The 27,670-nt window shown below is 37.2% G+C and overlaps 1 protein-coding gene across 14 annotated transcripts in view; it reads right to left on the bottom strand.

The window, feature by feature from the left end:
• Positions 1-27,670, bottom strand: part of STAU2 (staufen double-stranded RNA binding protein 2) — a 341,584-nt gene that overhangs the window by 295,922 nt on the left and 17,992 nt on the right. For 5 of the 14 annotated variants that reach the window (XM_030795231.1, XM_030795230.1, XM_030795240.1 and 2 more), the window contains exon 4: positions 7,419-7,549. The exons of the other annotated variants lie outside the window; for them this stretch is intronic. In XM_030795231.1, coding sequence (XP_030651091.1) covers positions 7,419-7,532 — 114 coding nt within the window. In that variant the 5' untranslated portion in view covers positions 7,533-7,549. The remainder of the gene's footprint in view (positions 1-7,418; positions 7,550-27,670) is intronic. 14 annotated transcript variants of the gene reach the window in all.

Below are 27,670 nucleotides of genomic sequence, written 5' to 3'. Positions count from 1 at the left end.
AGCTAGAGATCTGAGAACGGACAGACTGCTTCCTAAAGTGGGTCCCTCACCCCCGAGCAGCCTAACTGGGAGGCACCCCCCAGTAGGGACAGACTGACACCTCACTCGGCCAGGTACTCCTCTGAGACAAAACTTCCAGAGGAACTATCAGACAGCTGAATTTGTGGTCTCACGAAAATCCGCTGTTCTGCAGCCACCGCTGCTGACACCCAGCCAAACAGGGTCTGGAGTGGACCTCTAGTAAACTCCAACAGACCTGCAGCTGAGGGTCCTGTCTGGTAGAAGGAAAACTAACAAACAGAAAGGACATCCACACCAAAAACCCATCTGTACATCACCATCATCAAAGACCAAAAGTAGATTAAAACCACAAAGATGGGGAAAAAACAGAGCAGAAAAACTGGAAACTCTAAAAAGCAGAGCACCTCTCCTCCTCCAAAGGAACACAGTTCCTCACCAGCAATGGAACAAAGCTGGACGGAGAATGACTTTGACGAGTTGAGAGAAGAAGGCTTCAGATGATCACACTACTCCGAGCTACGGGAGGAAATTCAAAATAGCAAAGAAGTTAAAAACTTTGAAAAAAAATTAGAAGAATGGATAACTAGAATAACCAATGGACAGAAGGGCTTAAAGGAGCTGATGGAGCTGAAAGCCAAGTATCGAGAACTACGCGAAGATTGCAGAAGCCTTGGTAGCAGATGCGATCAACTGGAAGAAAGGGTATCGCTGATGGAAGATGAAATGAAGGAAATGAAGCGAGAAGGGAAGTTTAGAGAAAAAAGAATAAAAAGAAATGAACAAAGCCTCCAAGAAATTTGGGACTATGTGAAAAGACCAAACCTACATCTGATTGGTGTACCTGAAAATGACGGGGAGAATGGAACCAAGTTGGAAAACACTCTGCAAGATGTTATCCAGGAGAACTTCCCCAATCTAGCAAGGCAGGCCAACATTCAGATTCAGGAAATATAGAGAACATCACAAAGATACTCCTCGAGAAGAGCAACTCCAAGACACATAATTGTCAGATTCACCAAAGTTGAAATGAAGGAAAACATGTTAAGGGCAGCCAGAGAGAAAGGTCGGGTTACCCACAAAAGGAAGCCCATCAGACTAACAGCTGATCTCTCGGCAGAAACTCTACAAGCCAGAAGAGAGTGGGGGCCAATATTCAACATTTTTTTTTTTTTTTTTTTTTTTGGAGACAGAGTCTCGCTCTGTCGCCCAGGATGGAGTGCAGTGGCGCAATCTTGGCTCAGTGCAAGCTACGCCTCCCAGGTTCACGCCATTCTCCTGCCTCAGCCTCTCCAAGTAGCTGGGACTACAGGCGCCCGCCACCACGCCCGGCTAATTTTTTTTGTATTTTTAGTAGAGACGGGGTTTCACCGTGGTCTCCATCTCCTGAACTCGAGATCCACCGGCCTCGGCCTCCCAAAGTGCTGGGATTACAAGCGTGAGCCACCGCACCCGGCCTCAACATTCTTAAAGAAAAGAATTTTCAACCCAGATTTTCATATCCAGCCAAACTAAGCTTCATAAGTGAAGGAGAAATAAAATACTTTACAGACAAGCAAATGCTAAGTGATTTTGTCACCACCAGGCCTGCCCTAAAAGAGCTCCTGAAGGAAGCACTAAACATGGAAAGGAACAACCGGTACCAACCACTGCAAAAACATGCCAAATTGTAAAGACCATCGAGGCTAGGAGGAAACTGCATCAACTAACGAGCAAAATAACCAACTAACATCATAATGACAGGATCAGATTCACACATAACAATATTAACTTTAAATGTAAATGGGTTAAATGCTCCAATTAAAAGACACAGACTGGCAAACTGGATAAGGAGTCAGGACCCATCAGCGTGCTGTATTCAGGAAACCCATCTAACATGCAGAGACACACATAGACTCAAAATAAAGGGATAGAGGAAGAGCTATCAAGCAAATGGAAAACAAAAAAAGGCAGGGGTTGCAATCCTAGTCTCTGATAAAATAGACTTTAAACCAACAAAGATCAAAAGAGACAAAGAAGGCCATTACATAATGGTAAAGGGATCAATTCAACAAGAAGAGCTAACTATCCTAAATATATATGCACCAACACAGGAGCACCCAGATTCATAAAGCAAGTCCTGAGTGACCTACAAAGGGACTTAAACTCCCACACAATAATAATGGGAGATTTTAACACCCCACTGTCAACATTAGACAGATCAACGAGACAGAAAGTTAACAAGGATATCCAGGAATTGAACTCAGCTCTGCACAAAGTGGACCTAATAGACATCTACAGAACTCTCCACCCCAAGTCAACAGAATATACATTTTTTTCAGCACCACACCACACCTATTCCAAAATTGACCACATAGTTGGAAGTAAAGCTCTCCTCAGCAAATGTAAAAGAACAGAAATTATAACAAACTGTCTCTCAGACCACAGTGCAATCAAACTAGAACTCAGGATTAAGAAACTCACTCAAAACCGCTCAACTACATGGAAACTGAACAACCTGCTCCTGAATGACTACTGGGTACATAATGAAATGAAGGCAGAAATAAAGATGTTCTTTGAAACCAACGAGAACAAAGACACAACATACCAGAATCTCTGGGACACATTCAAAGCAGTGTGTAGAAGGAAATTTATAGCACTAAATGCCCACAAGAGAAAGCAGGAAAGATCCAAAATTGACACCCTAACATCACAATTAAAAGAACTAGAAAAGCAAGAGCAAACACATTCAAAAGCTAGCAGAAGGCCAGAAATAACTAAAATCAGAGCAGAACTGAAGGAAACAGAGACACAAAAAACCCTTCAAAAAATTAATGAATCCAGGAGCTGGTTTTTTGAAAAGATCAACAAAATTTATAGACAGCTAGCAACACTAATAAAGAAGAAAAGAGAGAAGAATCAAATAGATGCAATAAAAAATGAAAAAGGGGATATCACCACCGATCCCACAGAAATACAATCTACCATCAGAGAATACTACAAACACCTCTATGCAAATAAACTAGAAAATCTAGAAGGAATGGATAAATTCCTCGACAAATACACCCTCCCAAGACTAAACCAGGAAGAAGTTGAATCTCTGAATAGACCAATAACAGGTTCTGAAATTGTGGCAATAATCAATAGCTTACCAACCAAAGAGTCCAGGACCTGACGGATTCACAGCCGAATTCTACCAAAGGTACAAGGAGGAACTGGTACCATTCCTTCTGAAACTATTCCAACCAATAGAAAAAGAGGGAATCCTCCCTAACACATTTTATGAAGCCAGCATCGTCCTGATACCAAAGCCTGGCAGAGACATAACCAAAAAAGAGAATTTCAGACCAATATCCTTGATGAACATTGATGCAAAAATCCTCAATAAAATACTGGCAAACCAAATCCAGCAGCACATCTAAAAGCTTATACACCATGATCAAGTGGGCTTCATCCCTGGGATGCAAGGCTGGTTCAACATACGCAAATCAATAAATGTAATCCAGCATATAAACAGAACCAAAGACAAAAACCACATGATTATCTCAATAGATGCAGAAAAGGCCTTTGACAAAATTCAACAACCCTTCATGCTAAAAACTCTCAATAAATTAGGTATTGATGGGACGTATCTCAAAATAATAAGAGCTATCTATGACAAACCCACAGCCAATATCATACTGAATGGGCAAAAACTGGAAGCATTCCCTCTGAAAACTGGCACAAGACAGGGATGCCCACTCTCACCACTCCTATTCAACATAGTGCTGGAAGTTCTGGCCAGAGCAATCAGGCAGGAGAAGGAAATAAAGGGTATTCAATTAGGAAAAGTGGAAGTCAAATTGTCCCTGTTTGCAGATGACATGATTGTATATCTAGAAAACCCCATCGTCTCAGCCTCAAATCTCCTTAAGCTGATTAGCAACTTCAGCAAAGTATCAGGATACAAAATCAATGTACAAAAATCACAAGCATTCTTGTACACCAATCACAGACAAACAGAGAGCCAAATCATGAGTGAACTCCCATTCACAATTGCTTCAAAGAGAATAAAATACCTAGGAATCCAACTTACAAGGGATGTGAAGGACCTCTTCAAGGAGAACTACAAACCACTGCTCAATGAAATAAAAGAGGATACAAACAAATGGAAGAACACTCCATGCTCATGGGTTGGAAGAATCAATATCGTGAAAATGGCCATACTGCCCAAGGTAATTTATAGATTCAATGCCATCCCCATCAAGCTACCAGTGACTTTCTTCACAGAATTGGAAAAAACTACTTTAAAGTTCATATGGAACCAAAAAAGAGCCCGCATCGCCAAGTCAATCCTAAGCCAAAAGAACAAAGCTGGAGGCATCACACTACCTGACTTCAAATTATACTACAAGCCTACAGTAACCAAAACAGCATGGTACTGGTACCACAACAGAGACACAAATCAATGGAACAGAACAGAGCCCTCAGAAATGATGCTGCATATCTACAACTATCTGATCTTTGACAAACCTGACAAAAACAAGAAATGGGGAAAGGATTCCCTATTTAATAAATGGTGCTGGGAAAACTGGCTAGCCATATGTAGAAAGCTGAAACTGGATCCCTTCCTTACACCTTATACAAAAATTAATTCAAGATGGATTAAAGACTTATATGTTAGACCTAAAACCATTAAAATCCTACAAGAAAACCTAGGCAATACCATTCAGGACATAGGCGTGGGCAAGGACTTCATGTCTAAAACACCAAAAGCAATGGCAACAAAAGCCAAAATTGACAAATGGGATCTCATTAAACTAAAGAGCTTCTGCACAGCAAAAGAAACTACCATCAGAGTGAACAGGCAACCTACAGAATGGGAGAAAATTTTTGCAACCTACTCATCTGACAAGGGGCTAATATCCAGAATCTACAATGAACTCAAACAAATTTACAAGAAAAAATCAAACAACCTCATCAAAAAGTGGGCGAAGGACATGAATGGACACTTCTCAAAAGACATTTATGCAGCCAAAAAACACATGAAAAAATGCTCATCATCACTGGCCATCAGAGAAATGCAAATCAAAACCACAGTGAGATACCATCTCACACCAGTTAGAATGGCCATCATTAAAAAGTCAAGAAACAACAGGTGCTGGAGAGGATGTGGAGAAATAGGAACACTTTTACACTGTTGGTGGGACTGTAAACTAGTTCAACCATTGTGGAAGTCAGTGTGGCGATTCCTCGGGGATCTAGAACTAGAAATACCATTTGACCCAGCCATCCCATTACTGGGTATATACCCAAAGGACTATAAATCATGCTGCTATAAAGACACATGCACATGTATGTTTATTGCGGCACTATTCACAATAGCAAAGAGTTGGAACCAACCCAAATGTCCAACAACGATAGACTGGATTAAGAAAATGTGGCACATATACACCATGGAATACTATGCAGCCATAAAAAATGATGAGTTCATGTCCTTTGTAGGGACATGGATGAAACTGGAAAACATCATTCTCAGTAAACTATCGCAAGGACAAAAAACCAAACACCGCATGTTCTCACTCATAGGTGGGAATTGAACAATGAGAACTCATGGACACAGGAAGGGGAACATCACACTCCGGGGACTGTTGTGGGGTGGGGGCAGGGGGGAGGGACAGCATTAGGAGATATACCTAATGCTAAATGATGAGTTAATGGGTGCAGCAAAACAACATGGCACATGGATACATATGTAACAAACCTGCACATTGTGCACATGTACCCTAAAACCTAAAGTATAATAATAAAAAATAAAAAAAAATAAAAAAAAATAAAAAAAAATTGTAAAAGCAAAAAAAAAAGAAACTGAAAGGTCAACATGCTGGAACAATCATCTATTTAAGTGTTGAAATCACCAAAAATTAAAATGGGGAATGCTGAAGAGAGTGAAAGTGAGCCATAAGAAATGTGATGGAATCACCCAGATGTAAGTGACAATCATGAGGGAATGTGGGAAGTGTGTCTGCTAACATGAAACTCAAAACTGGGGGATTGTCTTAAGGAAGAACACCTGGAATTGGCTATGAGGATCAAAGAGTATATACTACAAGGACCAAAAAATGTAGAAGAGTAAAATACACACCCAAAAATAAGCTCAGTCTAGCACAAAACTAATGACCAACACATATTACTGTACTATAACACAGTAACGGCTACCACAGAGAACTATAGGTCCCACTGGAGGCCCAGTAGAGAAATCAGAGGTTTCACAAACGTGTGGAAGATGTAACATGGAGCTGAGTGCTCAACAATGAATAAGGGCAAAAGGACCTTCAAGGCAGAAAGACACTACAACTTAGGCAAAGGCAGAGAGATGTGAAAAGAACATAAAGCATTCTGAGAAATGGAAACAGTTCAACATGATTAAGGGCAGAATGAAACAGAAAGAGAGTCAGAACATATACCTGGAAAGGTAGACCAAGGCTGCAAGTATTTTTTCTGCTAAAGCAAGAACAAAAGATATGAACAAATTAAACTGTTGCCCCTAAATCCTTCACAAAAACCACTAACAGAAAACAAAATTGACAAATTGTAGTTTCCTCTTATTTTCCTTAGTTTGTAAGAGATGCCAGGATGCAAATAACCTAATAGCCAGTTGCTTTAAGAAGATTAATCAACCTTTAGAGAACAAATGCTGCCACATTATATACAAATTTTATGATCATTATGATAATCTCCAATAGCCAAGATTTAAATGTGCCATAGAAAATTATGCACAACTAAGATATTGTAAGCAATTGAATAGAGCTCAAATATAAATGCATTAGTTGTAGATTTGTAACATGTATATATGCAAACATAGAAGTGTACAGCTATATATAAATAAAAATTGCTTTCCATTTAAAAAAACAATTTAAGTGAATGCAGAGATAATAAGAACAGTGGTATATACAACTTTTATAAATGATTAATGTTAGAGTTAAATGTAACATTGGAAAAGATGTCTCACTAGGTAACTGTTGGCATATTTACTCTGTCTCCATTTCTACTTTAGCAGCTGTGATTTAATGGAAAGCACACCATACTTGGGAGCCAAAGAAAATATATTCAAGTACTGGCACTGGCACTTATGAACTATTAAACAAGTCACTTAACTTTCCTGTGCCTGAGTTTAATTTACAAAATGGAAATCAAAAATCCACATATCATGTGGTTTTATTAAGATTTATATGAAGTACTATATTTAAAAGAGCTCTGTAAACCATAGTGAGCTACAAAATAGTTTAGTTACATACTTTGAAATATTATTAATGTAGAACTAAAAGCCTTCAAGCCATCTGCCGAACCCCCACTCCCCAAAATAAAGCACAATTAAAATCTGAGATGATAAATCTGTTAGTTTGATAAGTATGTCTCACCACCTCTCTTCATAACCTTACCTTTGAATGAGCAGGCCCTCTTTCATTCAGAAGTTTATACTGGGGTTGGACTCTATTGAAACGGGCTAACTCATTTACCAGACACATTGCAGTTTTCTCTTTTGGGTTTGCCATTTTATCTTGGAGAGAAGCTGTAAATAAAAAGGCTATAAAGTTTTTGTGAAGAATGACTTTACAAAATGGAAGAAAAACTAGTTTTGACTTTGAAGGCAGACTATATTTAAATTATTTTCATGAATTTTGTATTTTAAAAATTCAAATTACCTAATGTCTTCCATTACATGCAACAGAAATATGTATCACATTTTAAACAATAAATTAAGGTAAAATTTTTCCTAAGTACCTAAGTTGTTCTATGTATATAACAGCATGCTTAAAGATTTTAAAGTAAAATTATAATAATTTTTTATCTTATAAACTTTCCTTTCCCCTCAAAAAATTTACTAGAAACACATATGTTTCCTGGTTCTTATTACTATGAAACTAAATTTTGTCTACCTTGATCCTTTCGTCTCAATTTTTTTCCTTCTCATTATGAGGTAGCATGTCAGAAAAAGCTCTAGACTTGGGAATCAGGTCCTAAGTTTAAGTACTAGCTCTTCCAACTACAATTTTTCGGTTACTCTAAACAAATTAACTCCCCTTTCTGTTTTTTTAAATAAATTTTCAAAGTTGTAAAAAGAATAATTTAACAAGTGCCCATGTACCTAACACCCAGTGCTTATTAACCATGTTCCACGTTTAACTCTTATTAAAAAAAAAAAAAATAGGTGGTATTCCATTCCTGTTAAATTCCTTATATCTTTTACAGAGTATTATGTATGTGGTTCTATACTCACATAAATGGTATTATAGTATTATAATAAACATTCTCACAGTTTACTTTCTTCACTCTTCATTGTGTTCTCAAGACTTTTACTTATATAGATCTAGCACATTAATTTTAACTACCATAGAATTTCTATTACAATATTGCACCAGTTTTTTTTATCCACTCCTCTACTGAGACACTGGGTTGTTTCCAATTCTTCACTCTTAAAGAGAGCATGCTGTCAAACAGCTCTCAAAATGACTGTACCAAATTACCTTCCGCTACCATTTCTCCTCAAGCTCGAAAACATGGAATATAATCAAGTATTTTAATTTCTGATAATTTGATATTTGACAAACAGTATCCCATTATTGTTCTTTGGATATTTTTCTCCACTACTATTTTATGTTTGTTTGGGTTTTTTCTTGTTCACAGACAGTCTCACTATGTTGCCCAGGCTGGACTCAAACCCTGGGTTCAAGCTATTCTCCCTACTCAGCCTCCCAAGTAGTTGAACTACAGGCTTCTATCCTTTTTTTTTGTATTATAGTTATCAACTTTTCCTTTTATGGTCTGTGCTTTTTACATCTTGTTTAGGAAGTCCTCTCTAACTGTCAAGATCTCAATGATTTTACTTAAACTCACTAAGCCTTCTATTCTTTCTATAAAATGAGGGAAATAAATCTATCCCGCTTAAGTCCCAAAGTTGTTGTGAGATTAAGAGTTGTAAATGTATGATATGGTTTTCTAAACTATAACGCAAATACAAGGTACTATTATAGCTTCAGAATATTTTTCTAATACCACATTATTTTATCCTATATTTTTCCTTTCTCTCATTTACAGACACATTTAATTACCTTTTTCTTTCATTTCCCATAAAAAAAATGCCAAAAAATCTTTTAAAATCTAAGCATAAAACATGCAAGTGGATTACTTCCTGCTCATTTAAACTATAGTCACAATAAATACAGTTCAATTGTAGTCACAAGAATACTTAAAATGAATGAAAATGGCTGGCTTTAGGAACTTCATCTACAAACTTCCTAGGCCAAAGCTTAATATTAAAAGTAATATTCTTTTACATTTCTAATACTCTTAACAGGCCCAATAATTTGTACAATGGCTTGACTGCAATAATTATGATTAAGAAACTATTTTATAAGGAAACTACGTAAGCACCTGGTAAGACCTAAGTGAACAGAAAGAGAATCTAAGCAACCAATTGTAGGGCCAAGACAGCTGACAGTAGATTCTACAATTAAGTCATTGTAAGTGGCTTGCAAACAAACAAACAAACAAACAAAAAACTAGTAATTATTACTTTTGGGAAAAGTACAAAAAAGACAAAAGTCAAGACAGTTTTGAGAAAACCTGCATTTTACCTATTCCATTGCGTATCACACAAATTTTATAAAACATCCTGTTCAATTTGGAAAGTCAGTCGTTATAAGAAAATACAATGTAACCTGAGACGATAATCAGTTTTGGCTTTTGCATACCATTGCATGAATTCAAGTGCAACAGACAGCACAGCCAATTTAATATCAAAAAGCAAAAGCAGAATAATTGGTTAAAAATGAGAAAATATTAAAGTCTGATAAAAATCAGCCAATTTTGCATAACACAAATAGCATTTATACCATCACTGTGTAATTTTCATAATTCAGTAATGCTGCATATTCATCTGTTACAATGCAAAAAATATTAGAAGCATACAAACATAGTGTGAAAATTTTATACTATGAAAATTGCTAATAGCATAGGTTCTACACCTATTAAACAGCGATTTAAATGGTTCATTTATAATGAACCCGTTTGGTATGAAAACCTAATCTAAATCCTCTAAAGGAAAATGTTAACAAATAACATGGTATAAAACTTATATTCCATTAATTCTGACTTCCTGCTTCATAAAAGTTAACATGAATCCAATAACACATTTTAATGGGTGACTGAAGTTTTAGTGTGAGAAGTGTCCAAGATCCCACTTTGATAAAGCTTCAAAATTAAAATCAAAATGTTTAAAGCTGACAAATTAGGAAATAATTAGTCATAGTTGTAATGTTTTATTTTAAAAAGGGATTAAAACAAATAGTTGTTCCTTTATTTAATGAGAAATCTTAATAGGATCCTTACTTGACAGAGAGCTCAGTAATACAGCAATAACTTTTAAATTGCACCAAAATTTGGATAGAGAATCTATAAAAACAGACTGGTCTATAAAATCTGAGACACATAAACAAGTTACATAAATCTTTTTTAGAGAAGTCAGTAGTGCAAAAAAAGTGAGAAATGCACATAATGTTACATAAGTATACATTTTCAAAGACCTATAGATGTTATCACTGAAGATATTTTGAAATAGGCTTCAAGTCCTTTTGGTGGCTGGAATAGTAGAGACCTACTTAGAAGTAAATAAAATTAATAAAAATGGATTCACAATCTCAGACTCTGCCACTTTGAAAGAGCAACTGCCACATGATGGTTAAGAGCCTGTTTTGGATATGTCTGTCACTTACTAATATCTGTGTGACCTTGAGAAAGTACTTAAATCTCACTTTCCCACAAACTAAAATAGAGATAATAGTTGTTCTTATCTCACTGGATAATTGCATGGATTGAATGAGATAATACCAAACATTGTTAACAAAACAATGATTAAAAATTCATTATTATTCTGATTTAAACATTTGTTAAAACAATTACACAATCATCAAAATATTAAAACAGTAATATAAAAAGTCATGAAAAAAGAGTTTATGAAACTAAGTAAAAATATTCTTAGTTAAAATATTCTGTTACGATAAATTGATTTCACTCATACAAATATACTTCTTGGCTGGGCGTAGTGGCTCACATCTGTAATCCCAGTACATTGGGAGGCAGAGGCGGGAGAATCGCTTAAGGCCAGGGGTTTGAGAACAGCCTGGACAACATAGTGAGACCTCGTCTCTACAAAAAAATTAAAGTATTAGCCATATGTCATGGCACATGCCTGTAATCCTTGATACTCAGAAGGCTGAGATAGAAGGATTGCTTGAGCCCAGGAGTTCCAGACTCCAATCTAGCCTAGGTGACAGAGTGAGATCCTCTCTCAAAACAAAACAAAACAAAAAACAAATATATTTCTGTAGTAGTCTGTGAAAAGCATGTATTTGTTATTATTTTTTCCACTGACTTATAAACCCATAAGTTTGTTTCCACTGAAAAATTCTCAAATATTATATAAATTATATTAAAGGTTTATGTGTGCTAGGAAATATTCTACCTTCACTGATATGAAACTTGGTTAGATATAACTTACAACTTTGATAAGAAACACTGGTAAAATACATATTTATAATAACAGTATTTGCATATCCAACAAAAACATAAATATGCTCTATTTTTAGATTCACTCTATTTTTACGTCTTCACAAAATGTCCTGGACTCTGGAATTTGAATCTTCATTTTGCCTGTTCATTTGTACGTGTAGGAACCAGTGAAGAAACACAGCAACTGTGTTCAAGTCATTGAACAAGCTACAAAATAATGTAGCTCACAGGCAAAATGATCTGTCCCCAAAGGAGTTCACAGTCTGATAGAAGAAACAGACACAGACAATAGACAAACACAATAAATCACAATATGATAAGTACTATAATAAGGCTGTTACAAAAACTCCTTAGACAAAGGGTGTATGGAAAGGCAGTTTTAAGAGGTGGTGATTAGATAAGGAAAGCAAAAATTCACTTAGGTAACAAGGGAACGTGAGAGAAAGACAGTCCAAGCTTTTCAAGAAGTGTAGACGCAGGAGAAAGCACATAAAACATAACCTTCTAGCAAATGCAAGCAGAACACTGGCAGAATACAGAATGCATGAGAAAAAACAGCAGAATAAAACTATGTGACCAGAATTCACTAGAATACCAAGTTTCCTAAACCAGAACTTAATGTACCATTTTTTAAAGTAGCTATATTCCAGCCAGAACTGTTGCTAGTAAGGTCACAGACTACCTCACTTCGCAAGGCAAATCATTCCAAAGAATCCTTTCCATCCTTGGTCCCAGAAATGACTTAAACACAGTTTCTTTCCTTTTTTTCTTTTTTTTTTGAGACAGAGTTTCACTCTTGTTGCCCAGGCTGTAGTGCAAGGGCGCAATCTTGGCTCACTGCAACCTCCACCTCCTGGGTTCAGGTGATTCTCCTGCCTGAGCCTCCTGAGTAGCTGGAATTACAGGCATGCGCCACCACGCCTGGCTAATTTTGTATCTTTAGTAGAGACGGGGTTTCTCCATATTGGTCAGGCTGGTCTCGAACTCCTGTCTTCCAGTGATCCGCCCACCTCGGCCTCCCAAAGTGCTGGGATTACAGGTGTGAGCCACCATGCCTGGCCTTAAACACAGTTTCTATGTCTCTTTACTGGTTCCCCTTTCTCTACTCTCTGCTATTGGAGGGAATTCATCCTAATTCCCAAGTAAAATAAGAAAGAAAAAAGTCAAAAAAGCAAAGGACCCTTTCATGGGCTCTTGCCTTCTAGAAGCAATCTGACAGATATGTCACCAGCTATTAACTAAAACGAACCTTCTATTTTCAAATTAGACCCTAACATAAAGCTGTCCAAGCAAAATTATTGACAAACTACCCAGGCATCAAACTGCTCCATTTTTAACAGTCTGTCCATTAGGAAAAAATTTAAGTTCCTCTCTGACATAAACACAAAGATAAATTTCAGAAATATTAAAATGCAAAATACAAAAATTTCACAAAAACTAATGGAAATTAGCTAAATATCTGTCATATTCCTGTAACACAGAAGGCCTTCCTAGATATGAACAGGAACCTAGAAGCCATAAAGGCAAAAACTGATAGTTCACAACATAAAAATATAAAACTTCTCTAAAGCAAAACATACCACATACGACACTAAAAAAGAGTCTAAGCCATTTTGAGTTAGTTTTTGTATACCGAAGAAATACTTGCAATATGCGAAGAAAGGCCAGGCATGGTGGCTCACGTCTGGAATCCCAGCACTTTGGGAGGTCAAGGCAGGCAGATCACCTGAGGTCAGGAGTTCCAGACCAGCCTGGCCAACATGGTGAAACCCCGTCTCTACAAAAATATACAAATTAGCCAGGCATGATGGCAGGTGCCTGTAATCCCAGCTATTCGGGAGGCTGAGGCGAGAGAATCACTTGAACCCGAGAGGTGGTGGTTGCAAGTGGAGCCAAGATTGCACCACTGCACTCCACCCTGGGCAACAGAGCGAGACTCCGTCTCAAAAAAAAAAAACAAAAAAAACAGTAAAACAAACTGTTAACATTCATAAAATAAAAAGATACTATAAATCAATTTTTTTAAAGCCAATAGGAAAAAAGGGCAAAGGTACACACAATTAATTCACATAATTTCTTGAGTAAATATACCTGTTCAAAAGAATGTTAAAGAGCCTGGCCAACATGATGAAAGCCTGGCCAACATGGTGAAACCCTGTCTCTATTAAAAATACAAAAATCAGCCAGGCATGGTGGCACATGCCTGTAGTCCCAGCTATTCGGGAGACTGAGGCACCAGAATTGCTTGAACCTGGGAGCCAGAAGTTGCAGTGAACCAAGATGGCACCACTACACTCCAGCCTGGGCAACAGAGTGAGATTGTCAAAAAAAAAAAAAAAAGAAAGAAAGAAAAATTCAAATTCCAGTGATATATAATTTTCCCCTATTAGACTGATAAAGATTTTTTTTAATAATCATTTAAGTATTAACAAGTATGTGGGGAAAATGGGTGAGAATTCTGTTGGTGCAAATACAAATTAGTACAAAATTTTTGATGGGCAACATTGATTAAAGTTTCAATTGTACCTATCTTTAAAACAGCAATTATTAATCTGAGGATTCATACTACAGGAAGACATTTGCAATGATAATCTGGAAAACAAGACTATAATAGCAAAAACTATAAACAAGATAAATATTATTATTTACCAAAAATTGGTTAAACTACATGAATTACGCAGCTTTGAAAAGAGAAAGAGGTACAGAGCTTATGAACCGACATGGGAAAACTTTGCAAACTGGTCAATGACAAAAGTTACAGCAGCTTACTGTGTGATCATATATTTATCTTCTTTTTTTTTTTTTTTTTTTGAGACGGAGTCTCACTCTGTCGCCCAGGCTACAGTGCAGTGGCGCAATCTCGGCTCACTGCAAGCTCCGCCTCCCAAGCTCAAGTGATTCTCCTGCCTCAGCCTCCCGAGTAGCTGGGATTACAGGCATGCGCCACCACGCCAAGCTATTTTTTTTTTTTGAGACAAGAGTCTCACTCTGTCACCAAGGCTGGAGTGCAGTGGCGTGATCTTGGCTCACTGCAAGCTCCGCCTCCCAGGTTCGTGCCATTCTCCTGCCTCAGCCTCCCGAGTAGTTGGGACTACAGGCGCCTGCCACCACGCCCAGCTAATTTTTTGTATTCTTAGTAGAGACGGGGTTTCTCCATGTTGGTCAAGCCACTCTCGAACTCCTGACCCCACATGATCCACCCGCCTCGGCCTCCCAAAATGCTGGGATTACAGGCATGAGCCACTGCGCCCAGCCAGAGTAAGTTCTTTCTAGTCTTGACAGTGCCACCATGGTCCTGAAAAACAGAAAAATAATGCTCAAGGATCTGATTCAAAGCAGGCCATGTTGTGCCTCCATCTCCAACTTTTCCAATGAAGCTATCTAGAGATTTAAACAGGACAAAAATACAGTGTGTCCTTATCAGTATTTAGTTTGGTCAGTCTTCTTAACTTCAGTCATTCTAAATATGTGTATAATGATACCTCGTGATTTTAATTTGCATCTCCCTAATGAATATTGTTAATTAACTTTTTTCATTTGCTTATATGTCATCTGTATCTCCTGTGGTGAAGTGTCTGAATATTTTACCACTTTTGATTTTTTTTTCTTATTGCTGAATTTGAAGAGTTCTTCACACATCCTACATACAAGTTATTGATTAGACATATGCTTGGTAAAGATTTTCTTCTAGGCCAGGCGCAGTGGCTCACGCCTGTAATCCCAGCACTTTGGGAGGCTGAGGCAGGTGGATCGTTTTAGGTCAGGAGTTCAAAACCAGTCTGGGCAACATGGTGAAACCCCATCTCTATTAAAAATACAGAAGTAGTGCCTGTGATCCCACCTACTCAGGAGGCTGAGGCACAAGAATCACTTGAGCCCAAGAGGTGAGGGGCTGCAGTGAGCCAAGATGGTACCACTGTACTCCAGCCTGGGGAAAAGAGCAAGACTGTCTCCAAAAAAAAAAATAAATAAAGTAGTAGGAAAAAGACGAATTGCTAACAATGTTGGAGCAAATGGACAGTCATCTTAGAAAATAATAAAGGGGAATCACTACGAAAAAAATAAAAATTTTTTTCCCAAACTGTGGCTTTCCTCTTTATTCTCTTACCAGTGTCTTTTAAAGAGCAGATTTTAATAGTCTAATTTATCAATTTTTATAGTTTGTACTTTTAATGTATATCTAAGAAATTATTACCTAACTGAGGTCTAAAAATTGTTTTCTCCTGTTTTCTTCCACGAACATTATAGTTTTAGGTTTTACATTTAAGTCCAGAAGCCATTTTGAGTTAGTTTTTGTATACAGTGCAAGGTATGAATCCATTTTTTGTATATCAATATCCAATTGTTTCCAAATGTGGAAAAGGCTACATTTCTCCCACTACATTGCCTTTATGCCTTTGTCAAAATTATTAGTTATCTACATGTAATTATTTCTGGATGACCAATTCTGTTTTCACTGATCTATTTGTCTTTTTTGTTGTTGTTGTTGTTGTTTTGAGACGGAGTCTCGCTCTGTCGCCCAGGCTGGAGTGCAGTGGCGCGATCTCGGCTCACTGCAACCTCCGCCTCCTGGGTTCAAGCAATTCTCCAGCTTATTTACCTATTTTTATGCCAAACTATTTTACAGCTTTGTAATTCTTGAAATTAGGTAGTGTTGGCTCCCACACTGTTCTTTTTCACAGTTGTTTAAATTTCCATATGAATTTTAGAATCACCCCGTGCACTTCTATAAAAAAGCCTGCAAAGATTGAAATATAAGTCTCTTAAATCTACAGAGTAATTTGGTGAAAATCAACATTTTAACAAAGTTGAGTATTCTAACCCATGAAGAGGATATACAGTCACTTCCCATTATTGAGATAATAATATGTCAATGACAGTTATGTGAATTAGCAATTATAGAGCCATTGCTCCCAGGGGAACTAAAGTATTAGGTTCTTGCAAGCTTCTGGTGACATTTTTGTGAACTGATCATATGTCATGTTTTATGTGTTTCTGTTTAAAGACTTCTTGTTTAGTATGTATTACTAATATATGTTACTGATTCATTAACATTGAACTCACGTCCAGTAGTACTGTTTAACTCCTGCCTGAATAAAGCTTATCTAATACACATATTTTCTCCGTAAGGCATATTAGAGCCTCCTGGTACTTAGAAGCACTATATGGCACTTAAACATTACACTTTAAACATTTTAAACATCAAAATAACCATCAAAATAACCAACAGAGAGCACAAACATGCAAAAAATGCAGCACTAAATAAACAAAGGGCCACTTGCTTACAGTATGAAACCCAAAATAAGAAAGCAGAGCATTGTCAGCCGGGCGCGGTGGCTCACGCCTGTAATCCCAGCACTTTGGGAGGCCGAGGCGGGCGGATCACGAGCTCAGGAGATGGAGACCATCCTGGCTAACACAGTGAAACCCCGTTTCTACTAAAAATACAAAAAATTAGCCGGGCGAGGTGACGGGCGCCTGTAGTCCCAGCTACTTGGGAGGCTGAGGCAGGAGAATGGCGTGAACCCCAGGGTGAGGAACCTGCCGTGAGCCAAGATCGCGCCACTGCACTCCAGCCTGGGCGACAGCGAGACTCTGTCTCAAAAAAAAAAAAAAAAAAAAGAAAGAAAGCAGAGCATTGTCTTGTTTGATCCCAGCTGGGTATGTGTGCACTGAGTGATTCAAAATGTTTTGCCCCTGCAAGTGTCTGAGAATGACCACAAAAGCACTGCAAGTATTGGTTTTGGGGTTACAAATAAAAATTAGTGAGTACGACAATTCCCAGGTAAAGAATCCATGAGTAATGAGAATCAACTGTATCTTATTTAGGTATCCTTTAATTTCTTGCAGCAGTATTTTGTAGTTCTCATTTTCTTTAACATATTTTGTTAGACTTATCCCTAAGTAGTTCATATTTTTGATGCTTTTGAAAATGCTACTCTTTTATTTTCATTTATGATTGTTCTCTGCTAATGTATAGAAACACAATTGGTTTTTGCATACTGCTCTTCTATCCTGCAACTCTGCTATACTAATTCATTAGTTCTAGTAGGATTCCATCAGATTTTCTACATAGACAATCAGGTCATCTGTGAATAAGGACAGTTTTATTCATTTCTTTCCAATCTGAATACCATGTATTTCCTTCTCTTGCATGATGGCATGGGCTAGAACCTCCATGGCAACGTCAAACAGAACTGGTTAAAGTGGACATCCCGTCTTCTTCTTTTTTTAAAAAAAGTGTCCAGTTTTGGCCGGGCGCGGTGGCTCGCGCCTGTAATCCCAGCACTTTGGGAGGCCAAGGCGGGTGGATCACAAGGTCAGGAGATCAAGACCATCCTGGCTAACCTGGTGAAACCCTGTCTCTACTAAAAAATACAAAAAAAATTAGCCAGACATAATGGCGGGTGCCTGTAGTCCCAGCTACTAGGGAGGCTGAGGCAGGAGAATGGTGTGAACTCACCAGGCAGAGCTTTCAGTGAGCCAAGATCGTGCCACTCCAGCCTGGGTGACAGAGCAAGACTCTGTCTCAAAAAAAAAAAAAAAAAGTGTCCAGTTTTTCACCAATAAGTACAAGGTCAGCTAATAAGGTTTTTCATAGAAGCACATTAGCAGACTGGGAAAGTTCACTTCCACTCCTAGTTTGCTGAGAGTCTTTATGATACTGAATATTAGATTTTTATCAAATGATTTTTCTGCATCTATTGAGATGATCACGTGATTTTTGCTTTTTAGTTCATTAATATGGTAAATTACACTACTGATTTTTTTGAACATTAAACCAACCCCACATTCCTGGGATAAACCCCACATGGTCATGACATATGATCCTTTTAATAAACTGTTCAATTAGATTTGCTGAAACTTTTAGATTTTTGCAATTATATTTATGAGACATACTGGTCTGTAATTTCCTTAAAATGTATTTGTCTGATTCTGGTATCCCAGTAATGCTGGCATCATGAGCCTTGTAAAAAATTCCTTCCACTTCAATATTTTTAAAAGCATATAAAATTGATATTATTTTTTCCTTAACTCATATAATTCACCAGTGAAACTATCCGGACCTAGAGTTTTCTTTTTAAGTAGACTTTTACTACAATTTTTATTTCTTTAACATATAAAAAGCTACTCAGGGCCAGGCATGATAGCTCATGTCTGTAATCCTACCACTTCAGGCCAAAGCAAGAGGATCACTTGAGCCTAGGAGTTGGAGACCAGTCAGTGTAACATGGTGAAACCTTATCTCTACAAAAATTAAAAATAAAAAAATTAGCCAGGCATGGTAGCATGTGCCTGAAGTCCCAGCTAGGAGGCTGAAGTGGGAAGATCACTTGAGGTCAAGGCCACAGTGAGCTATCATCAGACCGCTGCTCTCCAGCCTGGGCGACAGAGTGAGACCCTGTCTCAAAAAAAAAAAAAAAAAAAAAAGCTATTCACGTTATCCATTTTCTTCTTCTTCCTTTGGGATTAATTTGCTCTTCTTTTTCTAATCTCTTAAGATGGAAGCTAAAGTCAAATATTTGAGTTATTTGAGTTCATTCTTCTTTCAAAATATATACATTTGGAGCTATAAATTTCTCCCTAAATACTGTTTTAGCAATATCTTCTAATGTTGTATTGCTGTTGTCATTTAGTTTAAAATACTTTCTAATTTACCTTTCCTTCTTTCTTTTTAAACCATAGATTACTTATATTTTTTAATTTCCAAATATTTAGAGATTTCCCAAGAATCTTTCTGTTAATGATTCCTAATTCCACTGTAATCAGATACAATTTTTTAATGACTTGAATCCTTTTGAATTCATTTAAGACTTGTTTCATGGCCAGGCACCGTGGCTCACGCATGTAATCCTAGGAGTTTGGGAGGCAGAGACAGGAGGATCACGGGAACCCAGGAGTTCTAGACCAGCCTGGGCAACACAGTAAGATCCCAACACTAAAAAAAAAAAAAATAGAATATTAGCTGAGTGTGGTGGCACACATTTATAGTCCTAGATACTCGGGGAGCTGAAATGGGAGGATTGTTTGAGCCCAGGAGGTCAAGGCTGCAGTGAGCCACGGTGGCACCACTTCACTACAGCGTGAACAAAGCAAAACCCCACTTCCAAAAAGAAAAAAAAAAAAAGAGTGCTTTATGGCCCAAAATATGGTTTATCATTGCAAATGTTTTGGATAAACTTGTGAACAAATATGTATTCTACTCTTTTTAGGTAGAGTGTTCTATGAATGCAATCAGGTCAAGTTGGTTAACAGTTATTCAAGTCTACTATTATCTTTGATGATTTTCTGTCCACTTCTATCAATTATTGACAGGGGTTACTAAAATCTCCAATTATGACTGGATTTCTCAATTTCTCCTTGCATTTCTATTAGTTTTTGTTTCATGTGTTTTGAAGCTCTGTTGTTAGGTGCATAAACATGTAACATCATTATGTCCTCTTAACTGACCTCTTTACCATCGTAAATGAAATGACCCTCTTTATCCCTGGAAATATTCCTTGCTCTGAAATATACTTTAATATTAATATAGCTGCTCCAAGTTGCTTTTGACTAGGTTACCATATTATGTCTTTTCCCATTCTTTTACTTTTAACCTGTTTGTTTATAAACTATTTCTCGTAGGCAAGCATATAGTTGGATCTTGCTTTTATATCCAATCTGACAAATTCAGCCTTTAAATTGGAGTGTTTAGACTATTTACATTTAGTGTGATTATTCATATGGTTAGGTTTGATTCTATCATCTTGCTATTTATTTTATATTTGTCCCATTTGGTGTTTGTTCCTTTTTTCTTCTTTTTTGACTTCTGTTGAATTATTTTGTGTGACTCCGTTGTATCTCATTTTTATTGGCTTATTAGTTGTAACTCTCTATTTTGCTATTTTAGGGGCTACTCTAGAGTTTACAGTATACATTTTTAACGTACCACAGTCTATCTTCCAGTGATATTATCACCTCACACAGAGCCAAAGAATCTTATAACAGTATACCTCCATTTCTCCCTCCCTGCCTTTTAGCTATTGTTATCATGCATTTTACTTTTAGGTAAGTTATAAACCCCACAACAGCTTATTGATATTTTTGCTTTAAGCAGTCAGTTATCTTTTAAGGAGATTTAACTAATAAGAAAAAAAACTTATGTATTTACCCAAGTAGTTACCATTTCTAGTGTTCTTTCTTCCATGTAACTCCATATTTGCATCTGGTATCATTTTCCTGCTGTCTGAAGAATTGCTTTTAAATTTTCTTCCAGAGGGGAAATGTTAGCAATAAATTCTTTCTGCTTCTGTGTTGTAAACATCTTTATCTCATTTTTATTTTAGAAACATATTTTTGTCAGATACAGAATTATAGATTGACATTTTTCATCTTTCAGTACTTTAAAGATGCTTCCCCAGTGTGTTTGCTTATATCGTTTCTGATAAATCTATTAAGATAATCATCTTTATCTTTCTTCCTCTTCACACAAAATGACCATATCTTTTTCTCTGACTGCTTTTCAGATTTTCTCTTTATCATTTGCTTTCAACAATTTGATTATAATGTACAATAAGTCCTCACTTAACACCATCAATAGGTTCTTGGAAGCTGCAACTTCAAGTGAAACAAAGTAGAACAGAACCAATTTTACCATGGTCCAATCAATATAAACAAGTGTTAAGTTCCTCCAGTGTATTTCTAGTTATAAAAACATCACCAAACTTCTAAATAAATACCAAAACACTTCTAATATTAAACAATGAAATGAATGTGAGCTACACATACACTTAAGAAAGATTAATAAAAACAAGTAAGATAATTATTTACCCAATTCTTCTAGTTCAGGGTCACAGGTGGTCAGAGCGTATCCTAGCCGCTCAGGGCACAAGGCAGAAACCAGCCTTAGGATGCTATTCCATACTAGAGTGCACACACACACACACTATTCCATACTAGAGTGCACACACACACCCCCGACTAACTCATACTGGAACAATCTAGAGAAACCAATTAACCTAATGTGCACATCTTTGGCAATCTAGAGAAGCCAATTAACCTAATGCTCACATTTCCCTAATGTGGGAGGGAACTGAAGTCCCAGAGAAAACCCATGCAGACATGGGAAGAACATGCAAACATCACACCAATACCGGCCCCAGCCAGGAATCAATTCTTTTTCTCTCATCAACATTGTGACAAAACGATGTTGAAAGAAACATTATTTGAGGACCTGCTATACCTTGGTGTAGTTTTACATTTCTTATACTTAAAACTCATTCAACTTCTTTATCTGTAGGTTTATGGCTTAAGTCTAAAACATTTTTGGCCATTATTTCTTAAAATATATTCTTCTGTATATTATGTCCCTTGAGAACTACAATTATTCATCTATTAGGCTGCTTGAGTGTCCCACAGCTCACTGACTTTTTTTTCTTTTTTCTCTATGCTTCATTCTGGATGGTTTCTATTGCTCTGCCTTCAAGTTCATTCATAATTTTTTCTGCAATGTCTAATTTACCATTAATCTCATACCGTATATTTTTCATCTCAGTTGTAGTTTTCATCATTGTACATTTGATATGGGTCTTTTTGTCTCTTCTGTATCTCTAACTTTTTGAATACATGGAATACAGTTATAATGTTTTAATGCCCTCTGCTAATTCTATCATCTGTGTCAGTTCTGTGTCAATTTTGATTGATGAGTCTCATAATTATGGGTCATATTTCATGCTTCTTTGCATACATGGTAATCTTTAACTGAATGACATACCTTGTTAATTTTACCTTGCTATATGACTCCTATAAATCTTTTTGGACTTTGTCCAGGGATACAGTTGAGTAATTTGGAAATAGTTTGTTCCTTTCAAGTCTTGCTTTTATAATTTACTAGTTTGCTCCACAGCAGCAACATCTTCTCAACTCAGAGTCTGCCAGACTCCACCTCTCAGTTTCTACTCTCTATGTCACATCCTGGAAAATCTCTCAGTGCAGTAGGCCTGGGGCAACTGTAGGACTCACCTTGTTTGTTTCTTCTCTCTCAAGAATCACTGACCTGAATGTCTTAATCATTGTTTCTACATATTTTGTTTTTTTGGAGAAGAGGGGTAGGATTGTTTCAAGAGGACAGTAAACACGATCCTTGTTACACCACATGGACCAGGATCCAAAAGTCCCCATCCATCCTTTTTATTTAATCTGTATCTACTTAAAATGAGTTTCTTGTAAACATCATAAATATACGGTCCCTGACTTACGATGGTTCACCTTATGATTCAACTTTACCATAGTGACAAAGTGATATGCACTCAGTAGAAACCATACTGAAGTACCTATACAAGCATTCTATTTTTCACTTTCAGTATCACATTTAATAAATTATAATGAGATATTTAACACTTTATTATAAAATAGGATGTATGTTAGATGATTTTGCCCAACTGTAGGCTAACTTAAGTGTTCTGAGCACATTTAAGGTAGGCTAGGCTAAGCTATGATGTTCAGTAGGTTGTGTGTGTGTGTGTGTGTGTGTGTGTGTGTGTGTATTTTTTTTTTTTCTGAGTCAAAGTCCCACTCTGTCACCCAGACTAGAATGCAATGAAGACTATAACTTACTGCAGCCTTGACCTCCTGGGCTCAAGCAATCCTCGCACTTCAGCCTCCCAAGTAGCTAGGACTACAGGTGCACACCACCACATTCAGCTAATTTTTGTATTTTTTGTAGAGATGGGTTTTCACCATGTTGTCCAGGCTGGTCTTGAACTCCTGGGTTCAAATTATCTGCCAGCCTTGGCCTCCCAAAGTGCTGGGATATAGGCATGAGCCACCATGCCCAGTTAATTACGTGTATGAAATACATTTTTGACTTTCAATATTTTCATCTTACAATGGGTTTATCAGGACCTAACACCATCATAAGTCAAGGAGCATCTGTACTTGAGTCTTGCTTTTCTACACAATCTGACAATCTTTGCCTTTTAAATTGAGCATTTAAGTCATATACATTTATTATAATTGTCAATATTACTAGATTTATATCTACTGTTTTGCTATGTTTTTGTCCTGTTATTTGTTCCTTTCTTCATCTTTATCTATCTTCTTTTAGACTGATTATTTTTAGTATCCATTTTATATCCTACCTAGGCTTACTATTTTTATTTTGTCGTATAGGAATTGTTCTAAAACATACACAGCCTACCTTCAAATATCATTCCACTTCATGTATGATATAAGCACCTAAAAATTCTATACTTCCCTTTCCCTTATCCCATTCTTTATGCTACTGACATCAATTAATTTCTATGTATAAGCCCTCAAGGCATTGTTAGTATTTTTGTTTTAGTCAATTATCTTTTTAAAAGTTAAAAATGGGCCAGGCATGGTGGCTCACACCTGTAATCCCAACACTTTGGGAGGCCAAGGTGGGCGGATCACTTGAGGTCAGGAGTTCAAGACCAGCCTGGCCAACATGGCAAAACCCCATCTCTACTAAAAATAAAAAAATTAACCGAACATAGTGGCTCATGCCTGTAATCCCAGCCCTTTGGGAGGCCAAGGCAGGTGAACCACTTGAGTCCAGGAGTTGGGAGACCAACCTGAGCAACATGGCAAAACCCCTTCTCAACAAAATATATAAAAATTGGCCGGGTATAGTGGTGCATGTCTGTAGTCCCGGCTACTTGAGAGGCTGAGGTGGGAGGACTGTTTCAGCCTGGGAGGTCGAGGCTGCAGTGAGCCATCATCGTGCCACTGCACTCCAGCCTGGGAAACCTGTCTCAAGACCTGTCTCAACAACAACAACAAAATTTTTACTTCAATACCACCAATTTTCAGCTATTTGATTATGATGTGCGTGGTTAGGTTTTTTTTTTTTTTAATATTTCTTCTACTTTAGGTTGACTTCTTACCATCATCTACAGGTTTATAGTTTCTACTAAACAGAAAACAGAGGTTTAAAGTCATTATTTCTTAATGTCATTCGCAGCAACCTGGATGGAACTGGAGACTTATTCTAACTGAAATAACTCTGGCATGGAAAACCAAACATCATATATTCTCACTCATAAGTGGGAGCTAAGCTTGTGAGGATGTAAAGGTATAAGCATGATACAGTGGACTTTGGGGACTTGGGGAAAGGGTGAAAGTGGTATGAGGTATAAAAGACTACACACTGAGTACAGTGTACACTGGGTGATGGGTGCACCAAAGTCTCAGAAATCACCACTAAAGAACTTATTCATGTAACCAAACACCACCTGTTCCCCAAAAACTGTTGAAATAAAAAATAAATAAAGTCATTATTTCTTATAATATTTTCTGTTGCCCTTCCCTTCTCCTAGGATTCTAATTACACATGTCTTAGACCACTCGGTATTTCCCACAGCTCACTGATGCTGTTTTCTTCTTTAGTCCTTCCACCCTGTGCTTCATTTTGGATAGTCACTATTGTTATCTATTCAAGCCCACTGATGTGTGTCTTATCTGCTATTAATCCCATCCAATATATATTTTATTTCAGATACTGCATTCTTCATCTCTATTTTTATATCATCTATGTATTTCCACATCATCTTTCTGTTTTCCCCTTGCGTCTTCAACATTTACAGCATATTAGTAGCAACTGTTTCTATATCTTTGTCTGCTAAATCATCTTTATCATTTCTGGGTCTGTTTCTTTTCAAGAAATTTTTAAATCCTGACTATGGGTCATATTTTCGTTCTTCTTTGTAAGCATTTTAATATTTTATTGAGGTAAAATTGACATAATATCTAATTAATCCATTCAAAGTGAACACTCAGCTGGGCATGGTAGCTCACTCCTGTAATCCCAGCACTTTGGGAGGCTGAGGCAGGTGGTGAGTCAAGAGTTCAAGACCAGCCTGGCCAACACGGTGAAACCCCGTCTCTATTACAAATACAAAGTTTAGCTGGGCGTGGCGGCAGGTGCCTGTAATCCCAGCTACTGGGGAGGCTAAGGCAGGAGAATCCCTTGAACCCGGGAGGCGGAGGTTGCAATGAGCTGAGATCACACCACTGCACTCCAGACTGAGCGAGAGGGAGACTACGGCTCAAAAAAATAAATAAATAAAAAATAAAGTGAACATTCCAGTGGTATTTAGTCCACTCACAGTGTTGTACAACTACCACCTATACCTAGTTCCAAAACACTGTTATGACCCCAAAAGGGAATTCAACACCCATTAGGCAGTTGCTTCTCATTCACCCTTAACCCCAGGCCCTGGCAAGCAACAATCTGCATTCTGTCTCACAGATTACCTATTGTGAATATTTGACATAAATGGATCATACAATATGTGACCAATTGTGTGTGTCTTCTTTCACTTAATATGTTTTCTAGGTTCATCTGCATCGTAGTATGTATCTGTACTTCATTTCTTTACTGCTAGACAATATTTTATGGAATGTAGACTACTACAATTTGTTTACTCATTCATCATTCATCCACTGATGGACATTTGGGTTGTTTCCACCATTTAGCTATTGTAAATAGTGCTGCTATGAACACATGTGGTCATGTATTTGAGTACCTGCTTTCAATTCTTTGGGGTATATACCTAGGAGTGGAATTGCTGGGTCATATGACAAGTCTATGTGTTCCTTTGAGGAATTGTCAGACTCTTTTTTCCACAAAGGCTGAACCATTTAACATTCCCACCAGCAAAGTACAAGCGTTCCAGTTTCTCCACATCATCCTCAAAACTAGTTACTGCCCATCTTTTGATTCTGGCCATCCTAGTAGGTGTGAAGTGGTATATCACTGTGGTTTTCGTTTGCATCTCCCTGATCACTAATGATGCTGAGTATTAACGATGTGTTTATCTTCTTAGAGTAACTGTCTATTCCAAGTCCTTTGCCCATTTTTTAGTTGAGCTTTTTTTTTGCTGTTGAGTTGTAAGTTTTTGTTCTTGTATTTTGACCATTGGTCCATCATGAGTTAATTTTTACACATGGCATGAAGTAGGGGTCCAACTTTATTGTTTTGCATGTGCATCTCCAGGGGTCCCCAAACCATTTGAAGAGATTATTCTTTCCCCACTGAATCATCCTGGCATGTTTGTTAAAAATCAATTGCCTACAGATATGTTAATTCTGGACTCTCAATTCTATTAGTCTATACATCTATCCTTATGCCAGTACCACACCATTTTGATCATTGTAGCTTTGCAGTAAGTTTCAAATTGGGAAATATGAGTCCTCTGGCTTTATTCTTCTTTTTCAAGACTGTTTTGGCTATTTGGATCTGCTGCAATTCCATATGAACATGAGGATCAGCTTTCCAACTTTTGCAAAAAAAAAAAAAGGCCAATGGAATTTTGATAGAGATTGCATTGAATCTGGAGATTGCTTTGGACAGTATTGCCATCCTAACGGCAATGTAAAGTCTTCCAATTCATGAACACAAAATGTCTTTCCACTTATTTAGGTCTTTATTTCAACATGTTTTGTAGTTTATAGTGCACAAGTCTTTCATAAGCAAGTCAACTCCTTTAGGCTTTTGGATGCCATTATAAATGCAATCTTTTTAAATTTCTTTTTGATTGTTCATTGCGAGTATACAGAAACACAAATGTTTTTTGTGTGTTACCTTGTACCTACAACTTTGCTCAAGTTATTTATTAGCTTTAGTGGAGGTTTTTCTGGATTCTTTGGGATTTTCTATATATAGGATCATGTCATCTGCAAACAGAGACAGTTTTATTTCTTCCTTCCAAATCTGTATGTCTTTGTTTCTTTTTCTTGTCACACTCTGGCTATAACTTCCACTACAACTTGAATAACTGTGGTGACAATGGGTATCCATGCCTTGTTCCTGATCATAAGGGCAAGGATTTCAGTCTTTTACTATTGAGTTGGATGTTAGCTGTGGGTTTTTTCATAAACGCTGAATGTTGAAGAAATGTTAAAAAAAAAAAAGTTCCCTACTATTCCTAATTTTGAGCGTTTCTATCACGAACAGCTGTTGAATTTTGTCAGCTGCCTATTGTATCAATTGAAACAATCATGTGGGGGTTTTCCCCGCTTCATTCTATTAATGTGTTGTACTACACCACCCTTGCGTTCCTGGGAATAAGTCCCACTTGGCCATGGTGCATATTCCTTTAAATATGCTGCTAGATTCAGT

The sequence above is a fragment of the Nomascus leucogenys genome, chromosome 16, assembly GCF_006542625.1.
Source record: "Nomascus leucogenys isolate Asia chromosome 16, Asia_NLE_v1, whole genome shotgun sequence".
NCBI lineage: Eukaryota > Metazoa > Chordata > Mammalia > Primates > Hylobatidae > Nomascus > Nomascus leucogenys.
The sequence above is the reverse complement of the archived record's forward strand: the minus strand, read 5'-3'. Positions and strand labels throughout refer to the sequence as shown.